The 21124-nt window shown below is 38.6% G+C and overlaps 1 protein-coding gene across 1 annotated transcript; it reads right to left on the bottom strand.

Annotated features, from left to right (window-relative positions):
• Positions 1-1643: 1643 nt before the first annotated feature.
• LOC145068700 (protein trichome birefringence-like 34) lies at positions 1644-5858 on the bottom strand. The gene is made up of 5 exons (XM_079015702.1): positions 5297-5858; positions 3259-3436; positions 2688-2884; positions 2217-2372; positions 1644-2123 (listed from the first exon to the last, which is right to left on the bottom strand). Exons 1-5 carry the CDS (start codon positions 5638-5640, stop codon positions 1769-1771), a joined length of 1230 nt encoding a protein of 409 aa, XP_078871828.1. The 5' UTR covers positions 5641-5858; the 3' UTR covers positions 1644-1768.
• Positions 5859-21124: the final 15266 nt, after the last annotated feature.

Here is a 21124-nt window from a genome sequence, read left to right as displayed (position 1 = left end):
TCCAAGGCTTAAACAAGAGGCTAGGTGGGTTTAAGGTCCAAGAATGACCTTGTATGGAGTTTACGGCCGTAAACTCATGGTATGAAGTACCAATTCGTTTCTTGGAGTCCCTAGTTCAATGGTGTAAGGTTCTAGGCTAAGTTCCAAGGCTTGGTAAGGTGTTAGGGTGCCATTTGCACCACGTAAAGGGGTTTACGGCCCATGAACATGCCTTGGCCGTAAACTCCTTTGATCTAGTGTTTCTTTGTGTTTTCTAAGCCCTAAACATGTTAAACCTAGTGTACAACGAGTTAGAACAAGAGTACTTACGATCTAGGAGCTTGAATGGTCGGTTTTGGCCAAGAACACTAGTGTGTGTTCTTGGTGAAACTTGAAGATCTACACAAATGGAATGATTTCACGGATGAAATCATGTAAGATCACTAGTTTATGTAAGATATCAACTAGTTAGGACAAGAAACTTACGAGATTTGAAGATCGGGGACGAAAATCGGGATGATACTTGAGAGGATTTCGGCCAAGGGAAGTGGAAGAATGAAACAAATGGCTAGAACTTGACCATATAAGGGGAGTTTACGGCCCATATGGAGTTTACGGCCGTAAACTCCATGGTGGTGGCCGTGAACTCCTAGTTAAGGTGTTCCATGTGTGTTCTTTAAGCTATATCTCCAGCAGATAAACCCCGACAATTATCCCTTAAGTGTACAAAGCTCAGAACGCTCAAATAAACTCTTAATTGTTTTAAAAGATAACAGAAATGAGTTTGACTTTCAATGAAGTGTTTGACTGTACAGGATAGAAAATTTCGGATTGTCACACCGATGTATACCGGGCGGGGCTTGATGTACGTATGATATGTGCTATTTTAGGGAACTCACTAAGTTTTGTGCTTACGGTTTATGTTTATGGTTTCAAGTTCTTTTGGTTCGAAAGGGAAGGACCTAGCTTGATCGTAGAGCTTCCACCCATTTTTCCACACTTTATGATTTTGGGATTGTACTATGATAGCTATTTTCACTTTGACGTGCTTTTAAATGGTTGATAAGTATAAAGGGTGTTTATATGTTGAATTAAAAATGAAAAATTTACCTTATGATTTTTGGGTCGTTACATAAAGATCTTTCAATCTCCCACTTGCACAAGACTCTTCGTAGATTAATATAGACAATGGTGAATGTCTACCAACATTTCACTACATCCAATAACACATGATAAAGAATGTCATTCATTAACATCCAATTTCCAAAAGCTCAAAGCTATAATTGATGTATAAGGTAAGTTTATCAGTTATCCCTTTGTTATAGACATCCTGTTGAAAATGAGACTTGGATCACAATCAATCTCAACTGGTGTTAAACTTTGGGTAACATGTGTCAGATGTCTAGCTCTCAACACATAACATGAACAAATCACATCTTGACTACATAAGCTTCTTGTATAGTTCACACCATACCTGATAATGACTTTTATAATTGTCCGGTTAAGGATTAGCGTTTGACCACATCAAAGCATAGTGTTCAGTATATTTAAGTTTCATTGTGTATTTCAAGTATGAAGGATATAAAGATAATACCGTTTTTTCAAGTATCACTCACGGAAGCGATCTATAAATATCACAATGATCAATGAACATACAATCATAATTTATTCTAAAAACTCAAAGATGTATTTTATGTATATAAAAAGAGTCAGATTCACATTTCATAGTACTAAAAAATAATTTTTGATAAATATAAATGATTAAACTATCCTATCTAAAAGAATTAAATTATATATGTTTGCGAAGAATATGAGCCAAGAGTAACTCATTCCAAACATCTGGGACACCCGGAAGGCACCAATGTGTACAATCTGAATAACTTGAAGGGTTGGACAGTTGTTCCTTGGTTAACGGAGAATAGTGCAATCTGTGAATTGAAGGATGTGCATCTTTTCTATATTGTGTTAATTGTGTTATATTCATCATTTGCACATTCACCCCTCTTGTTTTCAATTTGTTCAAAGATGACTCTAGTATCATCAACATTTTCAAATCCGACCCACTTTCCCAAAACTCATCTTTCATTATTGGCTCAGTTTCATTTAAGCAGTTTTGATCATCTTGCATACCCCATTCTACACCTCTGAAGATAAATTTACAATGAAACTATAAATATCTATACATAGCAAAAAAAATTAAGTAACGGTTTTAAAGAAAGTAGTTTTTAGTATATTACTTGTGATGTGTTGCAGTCATACTCATGAAATATGATCGGGTCCTTGTGTGATTGATATGACTATACAACCAATTAGACCATGTTTTCAGAACCATTTTGTAACCATTATGGTTATCGACTATGTCGTATTGTGTAGAGTCTTCAAATGATCCATTCCTAATGAAAAACAATACTCTAAATAGTTAATGTCATAAAAGAATAACAAATTATATTGTTTATCACAAAATACGATTTTCTAAAAACGTATACTATAAAGAAGTAAATAACTAGAACTTTGTCTTCACAAAATACCATTCTTTCAATGATATTTTATGTATAGAACAAATACTTTGTTAAACATCATTGTACTTTTTTAAAACATTAATGTTTTAAAAAATAGTTTGTTACTTATTTATGATCGATACTAACTATATCTTGGAATTCTTTTACAAAAACTACAAGATTAATGTTGCATTTAAAAGTTACACTCACAATATTTTTACTGTGGGCATCCTCCACCAAAGATACGAGTTAAAGACTAATATATCAGCATTAATCCAATGTGTAGCATGTTTCTCTATGGAATTGATACGAACTATACGCTCATTCGTTCTGTGTTTTGATGGGTGGTCACCATTGGATTCTACTAATAATGGAGACCAATAGAAGTCAATCGAAACATTATAATCCTGTATGTGCTCATTATTAGAAATATTCTAAAAAAAGATATATAAAATATAATGGAACAAACATAAAGAAGATAAAATATGAAAACAAATATCGTTGGGTTTAAGATCTACACATGTACACCCATAGATTTAAGATGTGAGGAAATAAAGCAACGCATGAATGTAATTGTGTTTTTCATCTTTTGGCCCATTTCATTATTAGAAAATTTTATTAAATTTCACTCATTAAGCATTTGAACTCATTAAGCCAAATTCTAACTAAAATTTGATTTATTTTTAGATATTTAACCAAAGTTATGGCATCGATAAATCAACAAAACAATGAAAAACAATATTTCTTGTCAAGCAATATAAGTGAGGATAGATTTACTCACAAATGCTTTAAAGGTGAACAAGGAAACACCATGAATTTTCTGCATCTTCTTTCGACCAAGTGGGATGACTGCTTGAAGCATGCAGACCATTGACACCCATTGGTTCCTATTCACTGAATCTCCAATGAAAATTACCCTTTTACCCCTCAGCCTCTCAAGAGCTTCTTTGGCATCAAACCTACACAAGGTCAACAACCAAACAATACGTTTAATTACGAATTACAATATCACTTGAGATTCTAACTCTTCTTTGGTCCTTTGAAAAAGTAATATATTTTTTAAAATTTTGGGTTGTATTGGTAGAATATAACATTTTATTTTAAGCAAACTTTTTAATCAACCTTACCTTTTACTTCCTAGCACAGGTAGTTATAATTACTAATGAATGGAAACTATTACCATTGCTAATTAGCAAATTACATAAAAACCATTATATTTATTAAATTTACGATTTAACCATTATTTTTTAATTTTGTCGGTCATGGTAAAGTCTGACAGTTTATATTGTAGACCACTTTAACATGTTATAGCTGTTATATCAGGTTAAATGGTAATAATTATTTTTTGAAAAAATATTATAAATGGGTTTTGTGTGTTTCCTCAGTTCTGAAGTTTAGTTCCTGTGGTTTAAAAATATCATAGATGGTCTCTGTGCTTTCAAAACTTTTGATGATTGATCATTATTGTAAACTTCGTTAAGGTTTGTCCGTTAACTGAAAGATATTTTCGTCATTTTACTACCACAGAGACCATTTATAATGTTTTCTCTTATTTAAACAAAATGAAAAAAAAGTGAAAACATCATAAACGGTTCCTGTGATAGTGAAATGACGAAAATGCCGTTCAGTTAACAGATAAAACTTCACGGAATTATCAATAATGACCAATCGTCAAAAGTTTTGAAAGCAAAATGACCATCTATGATGTTTTTAAACCACATGAACTAAACTTCAGACCACAAAGACTATTTATGATGTTTTTTCTAATTTTATTTAGCAAATTGATTGTTGTTATATAGTAGTGGTCGAAATATTTGATGTTAAAGTTTAGTTTCAACTAAACCACTAAACCATTAAACTTTAATAAAAATTTCTGGCTATTTTGACTTTCTATTAATTTTTTTTCAAACTTGACTGATTTTTATTAATAAAACTGGAATATAATAGTTAAACCACAAAAAATATAAAAAAAATATAGTGATTTTTCTTATATTGACTTGATTATTTTCTCCAAAAAGAAGGATATAGAAGTTCCCTAAACTCTAAAAAATTCATTCCTCTGTTATTCATGTCATTCTACAACTGTGGTTCAAAAAAAAATTTACTTAAATTTTACAACAAGAATCTATTTCTACAAACATTTTGTGGCTCGAAAAGTCCATAACTAATAAAGTATATGACTAATATATGATATAATTAAATAATGGAGTGGTTATAGTTCATCTATCAACATTAATGTAATCCATAGTTTTCAATAATTGCAAAAGTTTGATTCAAGATATATATAGTTAAATAATAATAAATCAAAATACTTTAAATATTTTATAAGAAGACATTGTTCTCTAGAATGAACACTTTATACAAACTATAAAAAAAAGTATTCATAGACTAAAAAAAGAGAATTCATAGAATTGTGAAGTGAACCATCATTTCACGTGTCTCAATAGACTTGAAGTTTAATGGAGTAATAATTAAACTTTTCAATAGAGAAAAAAACTAATTTTTAAATATTTATTTTATTAAAATATGTTGAATTGGGTTTTATAAAGTTTAGTTTATAGAAATTAAATAATAGAGTTGTAGAAAATATATATATATATATATATATATATATATATATAATAATAATAATAATAATAATAATAATAATAATAATAATAATAATAATAATACATTAAACTTTATAAAAGTTCAATTCATTGTCGATATTTTAAACATGATTGATGAATCATTTCTAAAACCATAATCCATGGAACATATATAGATTTGTATCACGATAAAGATTGAAAAGAACATATATATTATACATATTTATATACCTTGGAAGGTTACAAGCACTGGGTTGCCATCTCCATTGTTGATACTTGGAGTCCATTCTTCCATATTGTCCACAAGCATAATCACCACGAATATAGGGGCAATCAGAGTCTTTATAGAGAGGATATGAGTCGTTGTCATGAACCCATTTTCCAGAAAACAAATCACATCCTTCTAATGAATCGTAAACAGAAGTATCGTAGATGACTAGTGGACGACTTGCTTTTTCTTCTTCATTATTGTTGATGTTGACATAATATAAAGCTATGGTCACTAATGCTCCAGTTATCAACAACATGATCTTCACACTGCTCTCAACCATTTGCAATGGCTTCTTCTTCCTCATCTCTCTCTCTCTCTCTCTCTCTCTCTCTCTCTCTCTCACACACACACACACACAATTAAGTAAACACCTGAGACGTATACAGATACGTAGAACACGGAATTGGTTGCTTTTTAAGTAGAGTCTTGTTGTAATCAGTCAACTGATTGAATTATGATCAACGATGGCTAAAATGGAAATATGTGCGATATTTGGTGTAGTTATCTCTTGAACGAAAGCTATGGTGATTATAAAAAGTAAGCAAAAGTGTCTAATAATTAATGAAAATGACAAAAATAGTGTTTGTTGACATGACAATCAGCCAAAAATAAGTTCATCCCCATCGACTGGGTTTAATTAGTGGATTTATATTATGAATTTAGTTTAGCGTCACAATTTTTTAATTTTTTTTTATTAGAATAAAGGTATTTTAATTTAAACACTTTATTATTAGAATGTTTTCTTTTAACTTTCTGTCACGTTAAGATTTTATCTTTTAGGCCTATTTTCTTGCACCTGTCATATTTACAATACATTTAACGTGATTACTGATTTAACAAGAATATACGTCCCTATCGATTTTAAATTTAAATTATTAATAAGACACTTATAATTCATAATAAGTTAACAAATTGAAAACAAATGAAGCTTAGGAGGATTCTTTTAACTATAAAAATACTCATATTCTAGTGGTAAGAGAAGTAGATTTTCTAAGGCTTTAGGGAGAAGAGAGTCGTTCTCCCACAACCCACTGAACCCAATGAACTCACTGCCACATCAACTTTTCACTTTGATTTTTTTTCATCTTTCTCAACCCACAACACACGGAAATCCTATCTTTCTCAACCAACTCAATCCACTCAATTAAAAAATATATATAAAATAATCAAGGTAAAATCTTAATTAGCAATAGAGTTATCGCCGGTACCACTCCCTTTTTAGTCGGTTGTTTAATTGGTTTTACGAACCCACTTTATCCACTCTCTCATTTTCTCTTGTACCGTGTGTTTTAAGATTTGTATCTTAGTTGTTTAGTATTTTTTTTTAATTGAGTAGGTAGAGATAGATAGGATTTTCGTATGTTGTGGGTTGGGAAAGATGAAAAAAAAAAGAAAAAAAAAAGCTGATGTGGTAGTGGGTTTTGTGGGTTCAGTAGGAACGACTCCCTCCTCCCTTATAAGTTTTAAATTGCGAACTGCCAATAATTTCCTCTTACTATATATCAAAAAGTATATCCTAAAGTTGTGAAGTTAGTATATAATCTTGAACTTCAAATGCTACAAATAGTATCTGACAAAGAGTAAATTTGTGCGGAATGAACCTACGGTTGTCGGGTGTGAGTGTAACGTGAGCATGTTATACCCAAGTATCACACGTTATAACAGATGATCACGCCCCCTTCCCCTAGTCTGTTATGTTAAGCTTTGTGGCCATGGTAACATCATGTTACGAGAGGAGAGAATATCTATGTGACCGTTAGGGATGAGTTTGTGGCTGTTAGTATTTAAAAGTTTAACAAATTTACCTAAAAATACCAACTTAATCTTATATTTTTATACACAACAATTTCAAACAACACTTTTAATTGTTTCTCAATATTTTTACATCTATTCTCAAACGATGGAGCAACCCAATACCAAGCACACCACCATCCAACCAACAAAAACATACCTACATGGGAAAATACTTACCGTCTAAACGCTTCACCTTTGAGGTTTTCGCAATACGATCAACATTTTATGAATTCTTTGAATTGTACCTTCACAGGCTTATTCCAAAGGTTTTCGCAACCATCATTTCAACAAAAAAATTCAACAAAATCCATATCCACAACCATCATTCTATCACAACCATTTCAAACAAATTCATGTCAACCATCCAACAATCACCGCTTCAATCATCCCGAGAAGAAAGCATACAACAAATCCAAAAGTCAAAAAAACAAAACGGAAAAAGAAAGTAAAAAAAGTCAACGCCCAAAAAAGTTCCTCAAATTTAGACCCAAGATGAAAAAAGATATTAGTCAGGGCTTAGATGATCATATCCTTTGACGAAATCAAAGGAAACAACCAAACCAATATTAGTTTTTAAGAACGGGTTGTACTGCATTTCTATAGTACCATGTGTTCAAGTATCTATCGTAATAACGATGCTCTTACCAAAAAACATCGCATGTTGGAAACTAGTATTTCAAAATTTAGCGACATCTATATATGGGGAGTGTTAGCATGTTCTAATCATTGTCATATTATTTTTTTAGGATGTCACCTAAACATAGCAAGTTGCTATGAAGTGATTGTGAGTTAGTTATTTATTCTGGAAGGAAAAAAAAAACACCAAACTAAAAAGAGCCAATCACGGTCTCCCAAACCCTCTCTTTCAACCCTTTCCCTTTATCTCTCTCCTCTCTTATCTCGCTACTGATCTGACATGTTTTTCTTGGCACAAACCCTTAGCACATGCTAGGGGTGGTGTTGGTGCATGCCAAGCTACATGGAGAGTGGGCTCGACGCACCTATTCCCGACCGTCTTAAGGTGGAGGAAATCCATCTTTTCCACCCCTTCTAACCCACTTGTCACATCAGTTTTCTTATTTCTTTCATTTCCGCCATTCTCATCTCATAACATATAAAAACTCATTTTTCTCATATCTCTAATTTCTTTCTACCAACTAAACTTCTTATTTTACAATAAATACATACTAATTAAAATTATTCAAAACCAATTAAAAAAATATTATAAACATACAAAACTATATATATATATATATATATATATATATATATATATATATATATAAACACCCCGACTCCTAGGTATAAATCTTAAAAGTTTTATGTTCATTATTAGAGACCCACTCGACGAGTTGGTTGCCACAACTCGTCGTGTAGATACGAATATGGACGCATAATTTATGTGACCTACTCGACGATTTGGTGGACCCTAACTCGACGAGTAGAGGATGTGCATGAAAATCCTAATTTTTTTTAGGGTTTGCACCCTATTTAAAGGACCTTAAGTCATTCCTTCTAGCCTCCTTACCACCCTTTCACGTCCAGAAGAAAACCCTAATCGATCTAACCCTATTTTTGAGTGTTTGTGTGAGGCTAAAAGTGTGTGTTGGTGCATTTTCTTGAAGAGGCTTGAAGATTTAGAAGCTTGGAACGAGAAGAAGCTTGTAGATCCATTATCTACATTGTTTTGGCATCCATTTGAAGGTAAAAAGTCCTTACCTTGACTTTCCATTCTTGAGATCTCTTCTTATGTTAGTATATGGGCATTTTTGGTGCAAAAAAAGGGTCATAGTCGAGTTTGAGCTTGTCATGGTTTCAGATCTAGACTCCTCTAGGCCCTTATGGAGAAAAAGACTCAAGCTTTATGAAGCTTTGAACCTCCTCCATGTCCAAAACCCCTTCCTAAGGCTAGGTATGAGTGTTTTAGCTTCTTGGAACCTTGCATGCACGTAAAGTTATCAACTATACGTGGTAACTTCATATTAGGAGTTTAGATCTACAATTTGGAGCCTTGGTTTCGCTTAAAAGTGTCTAAATGTAAAAAGGGATGAAGGAACTCGACGAGTTTCTTAGTCAACTCGACGAGTAGGATGAGGGTTTCCCGTTTCTGGATTCTACATGAACTCGGCGAGTTAGTGAGTTAACTCGACGAGCTGGTTATGGTTTTCTCGACATTTTGGACACTATATGGACTCGACGAGTTGTCTGGAAACTCAACGAGTCAACTGGGGTTTTCACGATTCTTTGATTTCTGAAGGAACTCGACAAGTCAGTAAGCTGCACTCGACGAATTGGGTCAACATGGACTGTTGACCTTGACCGTTGACTTTGACTTTGACCAAGGGTTGACCAGTTACTTTTGAGGGTATTTTGGTAATTTGGGAATTTATGGAAGTGGATCATTGATGGTTATAGGTGTTGGTGTTTGGAGCCGTGTTTCGGGAGTTTGATATTTCAATTCAGATCGACATTGCGAGGTGAGTTTTCCTCACTATACTCAAGGTTAATTGTGGACCAATCATTTTAGTTATTCTAAGAAAGTGATTAATAAATATTATTAAATTAAAGATTAAAGATTATAGAAAAAACACCATCTAATTTTACTAAAATGGTATTTTAGTCAATTGAGAAAATTGTAAAAAGAAAAATTCTAAATTTTTGGGGATAATTAATTCTCGTCATTTAAAATTTCTGATTTTTTTTAATTAATTCAATTTTATTTCTAACATAATTTTTAATTATATTCGATTTTATTCTGAATGACATTTTGTTAGAATAATATTCTATAAGATGTCATGATATATATTTCTGACACAATACATATTTTGATTAAATGAACTTCTTGAAGAAAGACAACATTCTTGAACCGTTAGTTTAAAAATAACATGATCATTGTATATTCATGAATATCTGAATGTAGATTCATACATATTTTATAGAATAATAGTATTATACATTTTAATAGAATTATACATATTCTAGTTGAATGTCATGAAATGAAATAATTTTAAAAAAACATAGCATGCTTAAATGTACGAGACAACATTTATATTCATCATCTAATATATGCAATGATCATGTATGTACCAAAAAGAATACACATTATCAAATCCTATGATAAAATACTCTTATAAATATTATTGATTCTGAGAGAACGCATACCAAATGGTCATAACCAAAGAATTTTGTATGAGAACCAAAAGAATATTGTCCTTCCTTATCCTAAAAGAATATTGGTTTTCCTCATTCTGATAGAATGCATACCACATGGTCATATTCTCTTTCAGACATTTTCACAAACACAAACACCTGTTATGGTATATAAAATTAAAGCTCAAAGTATAAAAACAACGATCCATTAGATGAAAAAAGATTAAAAAAAGCGAAATAAAATTGCTTGATTAAAAGCCTCCATATATATATATATATATATATATATATATATATATATATATATATATATATATATATATATATATATAATTTAGTATGAAACTCACTTCTTTCTTTGAATTTTGTTTAAACCTCAAACAGTTAGGGAAAAATCATTGTTCTTTTCCTTTGGAAAACAAACACACAAAAAATGTGATTTCTTTTCTTTTTACCAAAATCTCATGAAAGCAAAAGGTAAAACAAAATTCAATTCATATCATTGTACAAATTCTATAAACATATCACATTTTCCGTTATCAATTAAGTTTGCAAAATGTCAAAACTAATAAATCATATAACGCATTACTAAAAAAATTAAACAATAAGGCTTCAAGTATCCAAAGCTAAGAATTTCAATTAACAGACGGTGGTCGAACACAATTCAAATGTCAAAAGCTTGAATAGTCAAACGAACAATAGAATTTTATTACCTCATGCAACACCCCTTTATCTATGAAGTATACGATAAAGAGACAGTCCACCCTCAAAATCCTTGTGAAACTGGGCTCAAACCTCGATTTCTGACCTCTCTTCCCAAACCCACAACTCACGCCTTAACCGACGACATGCCCTCTAACCTTTCTCTTGTATTTCTTTCTCGAACCAGTTTACAAACCCAAATTGTCAGGTTGGACTAACTAAGTAAGATATGGAAGGTGGATTGGCGGTACACAACTTACCGGGAAAACAGAGACTGCATGTGATCAACTTCACTGTCGTGTTGTGGTTGCGAGAAAGTTATGTGTCGATTCGATTGAAATCTAATAATGGAATAGAGCTATTGGTTGTGATAGACCAATGGGGGAGGAAAGATGACGACATGTAAGTAGGAATGTGTGGTTTTTTTAGCGTTGGTAAACTAGAAACCAAGATAATAACGAACAAATGAAGATAATGATCGATGGTCAATGTGAGGCGCAGGAAAAAGAACACTTGTGGTGCATTTGGTTGTAGAAAACTATTTTTATTTTCCTTGAAAATATTTTCAAAAAATAGAGTTGAGTTTTCATTTTCAGTTTTCGATGAAAATTTTAGAAAATGCTTTTAGTTAAAACCGATGGAGTTTTCATTTTCCATCTTAGAAATTTAGAAAACTTTGGAAAATTATAAAAATCACTTTTCTAATTTACATACAACTTGGAAAAATGAAAATTTTCATTTTCTTAGAAAACTTTGGAAAACCAAATGAACCAAACACATTTTCAACATTTCTGTTTTTCTTGAAAATCTTTTCCTGGAAAATTAGAAAATTTTCCACAACCAAACACACCCTTAGGATTTTAAATCCTTAAAATATCTTCCCTAAATTAAAGAGATTAATTAAATATTTATTTAATTACCAAATTTAATTAATAGGTAAGATTATAATTTTACTGTAACACCGTAAAATTAAAAAAAAAAATCGCTTTTTAAAACCATATAAATTCATTCATAATTACTTTCAAGAAAAACAATGTATCAACATTATCTCATTACAAATCCCAAGATCAAATCATAATAAACTCCGCGGGTGTGTGTACAGATTATGTCGGCGCCTTCCCACGATCATCACTGGTACCTGAGACACATAACACAAAACACTGTAAGCACGAAGCTTAGCGAGTTCCCCAAAATACCACTCTAACACATATTAGCCACTCAAGGCTATAACTCTGCTGACCATCAGGTCCATGTGTCTCAGTGGGACCCTCCAGTCCCAACTCTTTGTGGGCCCTCTAGCCCTAACTCTATGGACCCACTGGTCCTATCTCTGGAACTCTAAATCATGTATATCACATATCACAATAACACATAGATAGCATACAAATACATTGGCACATAACTCAACCGTACACTAGCACATAACTCTGTTACTACTCTAGGTAAAGTATAGTGAGAAGACTCACCTTAGATGTCTCGGTAAATCTATGACTCGGTAGAAATATGGTCTAGCCTCCGCCTAATCACATAAAGTAAATACTCTCATAAATATAACTCTCCGGACCAGACTCAACCCTCTCTTGGCACCCTCAGAAGGGTAAAAGACCATTTTACCTCTCTCTTGACACAAAGACCCCATTGTTGACCAAACCCTCAAAGTCAACAAAGTCAACGATAAAACTTTAACATGACTTGCCGAGTGCACTTGGGCGACTCGGCGAGTCTAAGCGTGTCCACTATCCCTCTAGTCTCGCATGACACGTCGAGTCTTTCCCCTGCTCGACGGGTTACACCTGGCATGAATCGCGGGGCCACCCCGACTCAACTCGTCGAGTCTCATTATGAACTCGGTGAGTTCCGCCTTGAACTCCAGTCCTCTATTCCCTCTGAATCACCGAGTCATTCCCCCAACTCAGCAAGTTACTCGCTGAGTGAACTATGGGAAAACCCTAGCCCTACTCGTCGAGTCTGTTCTTAGGACTCGGCGAGTTCATGCCATGCTCAAGCTCAAATGACCTCTTGAGGTCAGATCCGTTCCTCTAACCCATAGATCTGGCCTCCTTAAGCAATATAAACACGTAAAGTCTGGATCTTGATGCCCATGCAAAGACCCAATGGCTCTATTTGAAGAAATGGCCTCAATATCTCACCCTATTCTCATATTACCCAATGTTACCCCATAAAGATCAAGGAGTTAAGGTCTCTGGACCTCTTTGGATCCAAATCTGAAGCCTCAACACAAGAAGGGACCAATTGCACCATCATTCACACTCTAAATGGGCTAGAAACCCTAACTCTGAAGGATTACACCCAAAACCGAAGAAGAATCGAATATATACCTCAATATGAAGTCCTTAGGCTCTGAAATCCACATAATAGCACCCTCTTCAGCTCCCTCTTTCCTTGGTCACCTTCTTCTTGCAAAAACACCCACACAATGATAAAAAAAATGGCCTCTTCTTCCTCACAAACGCTCTAGATCGCTTAGGGTTCCACTCAGGGGTCTGGTAGCTGCAATTGGTGGCTATAAGCCCCTTTAAATAGGTCTCAATCACCGGGAATTAGGGCTTCATTAAACAGCGCGGACTCGTCGAGTCCACTACTCGACTCGCCGAGTCCTGTCATTAACCCGGATGGAATTCGCACTCTACTCGGCGAGTCTAAGCATCAACTCGCCGAGTCCCTCCAAAATCTACAAAATAACGAATAAATATTGTACCTAGGAATCTGGATGTTACAATTATCCCTCACTAGAATCAGACTTCGTCCTCGAAGTCTTACTCTGAAAACAGCTCTGGATACTGCTCACGCATCTCTCGCTCCGGCTCCCAAGTCAGCTCGAACCCTTTCTGATGTTGCCACTGGACCTACACTAGGGGCACTTCCTTGTTCCTCAGAACCTTGATCTTCCGATCCATAATCGCCACCGGTCTCTCAACATAGTTCAGGCTTGCATCCACCTGAATATCCTCTAATGGTACCACTGTCGAATTGTCGGCAATACATTTCCTCAACTGAGACACGTGGAAGGTATCATGAATCTGACTCAACTCTGCAGGTAGCTCCAAACGATACGCTACCCTGCCCACCCTGGCGGTCACCCTGAAAGGACCAATATACCGGGGTCCCAGCTTGCCCCTCTTTCTAATCCGAATCACTCCTTTCCAAGGAGATACCTTTAGGAGTACGAAGTCACCAACCTGGAACTCGAGCTCTAACCGTCGTCTATCCACATAACTCTTATGACGGCTCTGGGCCGTTAGTAACCTCTGTCTGACCTGCTGAATCTACTTGGTCGTCTGAAGCACAATCTCTGTACTACCCATCACCCGTTGCCCTACCTCTCCCCAGCAAATGGGAGTCCGACACTTCCTCCCATACAACAGCTCAAAGGGTGGCATACCAATGCTCGAATGATGGCTGTTATTATAGGAAAACTCAGCCATAGGTAAGTACGTGTCCCAAATCCCTCCGAAGTCCAATACACATGCCCGAAGCATGTCCTTGAGTGTCTGAATTGTCTGCTCGCTCTGCCCGTTGGTCTGTGGGTGGTATGCGGTGCTAAAATGCAGCCTCGTACCCAAATCCTCATGAAATTTCTTCCAGAACTTGGAAGTGAAACGCACATCTCGATCTGAGACGATCGAGATCGGCACTCCATGCCATGATACCACCTCTCTCACGTACAACTCTGCCAACCTCTCAGCGGAAGAGCTCTCACTCATAGCAAGGAAGTGAGCGCTCTTCGTCAACCTGTCCACAATCACCCAAATTGCATCGACGCCCCTTGCATTCCTTGGCAATTTGGTGATAAAATCCATGGTAATATGTTCCCACTTCCACTCGGGAGCCTCCATCCTGCGATAGGTCAAACACCTCTCAACGAACCATGCAACATCCCTCTTCATACAGGGCCACCAATACTCTCTCTTCAGGTCCAAATACATCTTAGTGGCCCCATGATGGATTGAAAACCTCGATCTATGCGCCTCCTCCATCAAGATGGTACGCGTTCCGCCCATAAACGGTACCCAAATCCGACACTGAAAGGTCATAAGCCCTCGGCTATCGGTGACGAACTCCGATACCAGCCCGATAACCCGCTCTCTCTTACGGTTCTCTGGTCTCATGGCCTCAGCCTGGGCCCCTCGAATGGCGTCAAACACTGGAGTCATCACTATCAGTCTCATACAAACATCTCATATCGGGGCGCCCTCCGCCCTACGACTCAGGGCATCGGCTACAACGTTAGCCTTGCCCGAGTAGTACAGGATCTCACAATCGTAATCCTTCACCACATCCAACCATTTCCTCTGGCACATGTTCAGGTTGGGCTGATCCATTAAATACTTCAAGCTCTTGTGGTCTGTGTATATGGTACACCGAACCCCATACAGATAGTGACGCCAGATCTTAAGGGCGAACACCACTGCCCCTAACTCCAGATCGTGGGTAGGATACCTCATCTCATGAGGCTTCAGCTGCCTCGATGCGTATGCTATCACATGCCCTCTCTGCATCAGCACCGATCCTAGCCCCGATATCGACACGTCACAATACACCACAAAGTCCTCCATCCCCTCCGGAAGGGCTAACATAGGGGCTTCGCACAGTCTTTGGCGAAGTGTCTCGAAGGAGGCCTGCTGCTCTGGGCCCCATGAAAAAGCAACACCCTTCCGGGTCAATCTGGTGAGTGGCACGATGATCTTGGAGAAATCCCTGATGAATCTCCTATAATAGCAAGCCAACCCTAGGAAACTCCTGATCTCGGTGGGGGATCTCGACACCTCCCAACTCATCACTTCCTCAATCTTGGCCGGATCGACCAATATCCCATTCTAGTTAACGAGGTGCCTAAGGAACTGGACCTCTCGTAACCAGAAATCAAACTTGGAGAATTTGGCGTAAAGCCTCTCCGATCTCAAAACTCCAAGGATCTCCCTCAAATGCTCCTCATGCTGCTCTATGGATTTCGAATACACCAATATATCGTCGATGAACACGATCACCGAGCGGTCCAACATCGGCCTGCACACTCTGTTCATGAGATCCATGAACGCCGATGGTCCATTGGTGAGCCCGAAAGGCATCACCACGAACTCGTAATGCCCGTAATGAGTCTTAAACACTGTCTTCTGGATATCCTCATCTCGCACCCTCATCTGATGATATCCAGACCTCAAGTCGATCTTGGAGAACCAAGATGCTCCTTGTAACTGATCGAACAAATCGTCGATCCTCGGCAATGGGTAACGGTTCTTGACCGTCAACTTGTTAAACTCCCGGTAATCAATGCACATCCGGTGTCAACCATCCTTTTTCTTGACAAAGATGATAGGCGCTCCCCACGGCGAACTGCTCGGCCGAATAAACCCCTTCCCCAGCAGCTCCTGAAGCTGCAAGGATAACTCCTACATCTCTGGAGGTGCAAGGCGATAGGGCGCTTTGGCGATAGGTGCTGCCCCCGGAACCAAATCGATACGAAACTCTACCTGCCTCTCAGGAGGCACGCCCGGCAACTCCTCCGAGAAAACATCCGGGAAATCTCGCACTATCGGAACCTCATCAACTGACCTCGGCCTCCCTGAATCTACCCTCGTATCCATCACGTATGCCACAAACCCACTACAGCCATGCTGTAGACTCTGTCTCGCTCTAGCGGCCGAACAAAATGCTGACCCAGAACGTGTACCCTCATCGTACACCATAAGAACTCCCCCACTAGGGTCTCGTATGGTCACCAACTGTCTCTCGTAGTCGATAACTGCTCCGAATTTGCTCAAACAGTCCATGCCCATGATGACACAGACGTCTCCCATCGCAATAGGAACTAAGCCAATCGGACACTCAACGCCGAAAATCTCGAGTACACACCCTCAGATCACCTCGGTGGCATACACCACCCTCTCGTCAGCTATGGAAACTCTCAGAGGTCGACTCAACGCCTCTCGGCAAATATTGATGTGCTGACTAAAAGCCAAAGATACAAAAGACCGACTCACACCCAAGTTAAATAACACCAAGGCAGGTACATAACTCACAAGAAAAGAACCTATGCATAACATAATATAAACACAATATCTCAAACATCAAAATAAATACATGAAAGAATACATACCAGCCACGACACCGGGCAATGCGCGGACCTTCTCCACGGTCAACTGGAAGGCTCTCCCTCATGCCTTCGGTGCCTCGGCCTTCACTGGCCGACTCTCGATAACTCTGATAGTACCAGGAGCAGAACCCTGAGGTGCTCCCTATGCTAATCCCCGCAGCTGTGGACACTCTGCCTTCCGGTGTCCGGTCTGGATGCAGTGAAAACATACTGCAAACCCCTTGGGGCAATCCTTGGCCATATGCCCCTCCTTGCCACATTTGTAGCAAGACCCCTGCTCTGCACACCCCATCGTGGCTCTTTCCGCACTTTCCACAAGTGCGGCCCCTCTGACTCCCAGATCTCGAATCAGCGGGCTTGGCCCGCTTGGCTACCAGCTGAGACTGTGTCGGTTGCCGATCTCTCCCCTGAGACTCTGCCTCCTCCCTAGTCTGGGTCTCTAGCTCTATCTCCCTCTTCCAGGCATTTGCCTTAAGCTCAGCAAATGTCCGGTACGTCGAGTTCGCCACAAACTCTCGTATATCCCTCCTCAACACACTCAGACATCAGCTCATACATGCCTGCTCGAAGGACACGTGCTCTGGGCTGAACATCGCCCGCTCATGGAACATCCTCGTAATCACTGTAACGGACTCAGTACCCTGCTTGAGGGTTAGAAAATCCTGGGCCAATCGCACCCTCTCCACCTGGGGAACGTACTCGTCTCGGAACATAGTAGTGAACCTCTCCCAGGTCACTGCAGCAAGCTCAGCAGGCGAATAGTGCGCCGTCACAAACTTCCACCAGTCCTTCGCTTCCAAGCGAAGCTGGTTCAGCACGAACCGGACTCTCAAATGCTCTGGACAAGAGCACGTAAAGAAACACCCCTCGATGTCTGAAATCCACCTCATCGCCGTAATCGGATCCTACGTCCCATCAAACTCTGGTGGTTTAGTGTTGCTGAACTCCCGGAACAGCAACGCATCACCACCCTGCGGTCTAGCCGCAGCTACAGCTGTAGTGGCCGCAACAACTGCAGCCTCAGAAAGAGCAGCGTATCTCTCGTCAAATGTCTCTATCAGTGTGGTCTTGATAGACCCGAACATCTCTGGTATCTCTACCCTGATGGCCGCAGCCACCTCCTCATGAATGATCCTACGGATCTCCTCATCACTAGTACTGCTGCTCTCTGGTGTGTGGCATGTCCCAACCATGATCTCCCTCTAAAATATGACATAAGAATATTAGGGACTCGCTCGAGTATACCCACACTTGATGACTCCACCCTACTTGTTCCTTAGTACTCTTTGGATTCTTACTTGGACTGTGCACTGACCCGGTGTTTTCAGTAGTACGGGCCCAATACTACCGTCCATACCGCATCAGCATTCATCCCAAGTCCTCCTCCCAGAGTCCCAAATCCCAAGTACTCTACTCTCTTTAATCATATGCTACTCACTAGCAGATCTCTCATAAGCTCCTCGCTGCTATCTAAACACTCTCAAGCGTCCCTAGCAGCAAAACTCCTACACTAAGGCATCAAATATCAAGCCACTCTAGTCCTAATAAGAATACCTAGTCTACTATAGCATGCATAATATAACTCATCATATAACATAATATATCTCATAACACTTATTGCAAGGGTATTTTGGGAAATCAACGTTCGGGCGCTGGTTGATCGTACACACGGCTCTGCTCTATTTGTCTCAAAAGTCTTTTTACTCTTTTAAAATTGTTTTGTTATCAAATCTTTTTCTCAAATCCTCACTTTGAGTTCAGATACGCCCGAAGATGGATCCGAATCCCTCAAACCAAGGCTCTGATACCAACTTGTAACACCGTAAAATTGAAAACAATTTTTCGATTTTTAAAACCATATAAATTCATTCATAATTACTTTCAAGAAAAACAATGTATCAGCATTATCTCATTACAAATCCCAAGATTAAATCATAATAAACTCCGCGGGTGTGTGTACAGATCATACCGGCGCCTTCCCGCGATAATCACTGGTAACTGAGACACATAACACAAAATACTGTAAGCACGGAGCTTAGTGAGTTCCCCAAAATACCACTCTAACACATATTAGCCACTCAAGGCTATAACTCTGCTGACCATCGGGTCAGTGTGTCTCAGCGGGACCCTCCAGTCCCAACTCTCTGTGGCCCTCTAGCCCTAACTCTATGGACCCACTGGTCCTATCTCTAGAACTCTGAATCATGCATATCACATATCACAATAACACATAGATAGCATACAAATACACTGGCACATAACTCAACAGTACACTAGCACATAACTCTGTTACCACTCTAGGTAAAGTATAGTGAGAAGACTCACCTTAGATGTCTCGGTAAATCTCTGACTCGGTAGAAATATGGTCTAGCCTCCGCCTAATCACATAAAGTAAATAATCTCATAAATATAACTCTCCAGACCAGAGTCAACCCTCTCTTGGCACCCTCAGAAGGGTAAAAGACCATTTTACCCCTCTCTTGACACAAAGACCCCATTGTTGACCAAACCCTCAAAGTCAACAAAGTCAACGGTAAAACTTTAACATGACTTGCCGAGTGCACTTGGGCGACTCGGCGAGTCTAAGCGTGTCCACTATCCCTCTAGTCTCGCATGACACGTCGAGTCTTTCCCCTGCTCGACGGGTTACACCTGGCATGAATCGCGGGGCCACCCCGACTCAACTCATCGAGTCCCATTATGAACTCGGCGAGTTCCGCCTTGAACTCCAGTCCTGTATTTCCCTCTGACTCACCGAGTCATTACCCTAACTCGGCAAGTTACTCGCTGAGTGAACTATGGGAAAACCATAGCCCTACTCGTCGAGTCTGTTCTTGGGACTCGGCGAGTTCATGCCATGCTCAAGCTCAAATGACCTCCTGAGGTCAGATCCGTTCCTCTAACCCATAGATCTGGCCTCCTTAAGCAATATAAACACGTAAAGTCTGGATCTTGATGCCCATACAAAGACCCAATGGCTCTATTTGAAGAAATGGCCTTAATATGTCACCCTAAGCTCATATTACCCAATGTTACCCCATAAAGATCAAGGAGTTAAGGTCTCTGGACCTCTTTGGATCCAGATCCGAAGCCTTAACACAAGAAGGGACCAATTGCACCATCATTCACACTCTAAATGGGCTAGAAACCCTAACTCTCAAGGATTACACCCAAAACTGAAGAAGGATCGAATATATACCTCAATATGAAGTCCTTAGGCTCTGAAATCCATAGAATAGCACCCTCTTCAGCTCCCTCTTGCCTTGGTCATCTTCTTCTTGCAAAAACACCCACACAAGGATCAAAAATGGCCTCTTCTTCCTCACAAACGCTCTAGACCGCTTAGGGTTTCACTCAGGGGGTCTGGTAGCCGCAATTTGTGGCTATAAGCCCCTTTAGATAGGTCTCAATCCCCGGGAATTAGGGTTTCATTAAACAGCGCGGACTCGCCGAGTCCACTACTCGACTCGTCGAGTCCGGTCATTAACCCGAATGGAATTCGTGACTCTACTCGGCGAGTCTAAGCATCAACTTGCCGAGTCCCTCCAAAATCTCCAAAATAACGAATAAATAATGTACCTGGGAATCCGGATGTTACATTTACCCTTGTAACACTTGAATCTTGGTGAGTTTCTCTTTTTCCCTTGCATTATTTAATTTGTCTCATTTGGTCCTTGAGTTGTACGCGGGGCGTACCATAAGGTACGCTTAGCGTACAAGCTGTAAAGTGAGTACGTGGGGCGTAAAAAGTAGTACGCTTAGTGTACTCATGCGAAAGGTTGATTGTGGATCCGAATGTGTACGTTGGGCGTACAGAAGTGTACGTAGGGCATGCCTAAGGACTTTTGAAAACCCTAATTTTGTAGGGTTTTGAGCATTCTAATACTCCTAAGTGTACATGCAACCCTAAATACCTTGGATCTGTGTTTTCTCTATTATACATGCAAATAACAACTTTCCAAGGTATTATCTTAATCTAGCATACAAAACAATGAATATAACAAGATAGAATACATATCTCATTGAT

The sequence above is a fragment of the Lactuca serriola genome, chromosome 8 (genome assembly GCF_051521515.1).
Source record: "Lactuca serriola cultivar US96UC23 chromosome 8, Lser_US96UC23_V15, whole genome shotgun sequence".
Lineage (NCBI taxonomy): Eukaryota > Viridiplantae > Streptophyta > Magnoliopsida > Asterales > Asteraceae > Lactuca > Lactuca serriola.
This window is presented reverse-complemented; position numbering and strand designations above follow the sequence as displayed.

Bases quoted from the DNA above. Each gene is read 5' to 3' on its own strand.
- LOC145068700 (XM_079015702.1), bottom strand. From the start codon at position 5,640: ATGAGGAAGAAGAAGCCATTGCAAATGGTTGAGAGCAGTGTGAAGATC. The intron at 3,437-5,296 runs GTATATAAATAT...GACCTTGTGTAG, and splicing joins AGTGCTTGTAACCTTCCAAG to GTTTGATGCCAAAGAAGCTC. The intron at 2,373-2,687 runs GTGAGTGTAACT...GTTTTTCATTAG, and splicing joins ATGCCCACAGTAAAAATATT to GAATGGATCATTTGAAGACT.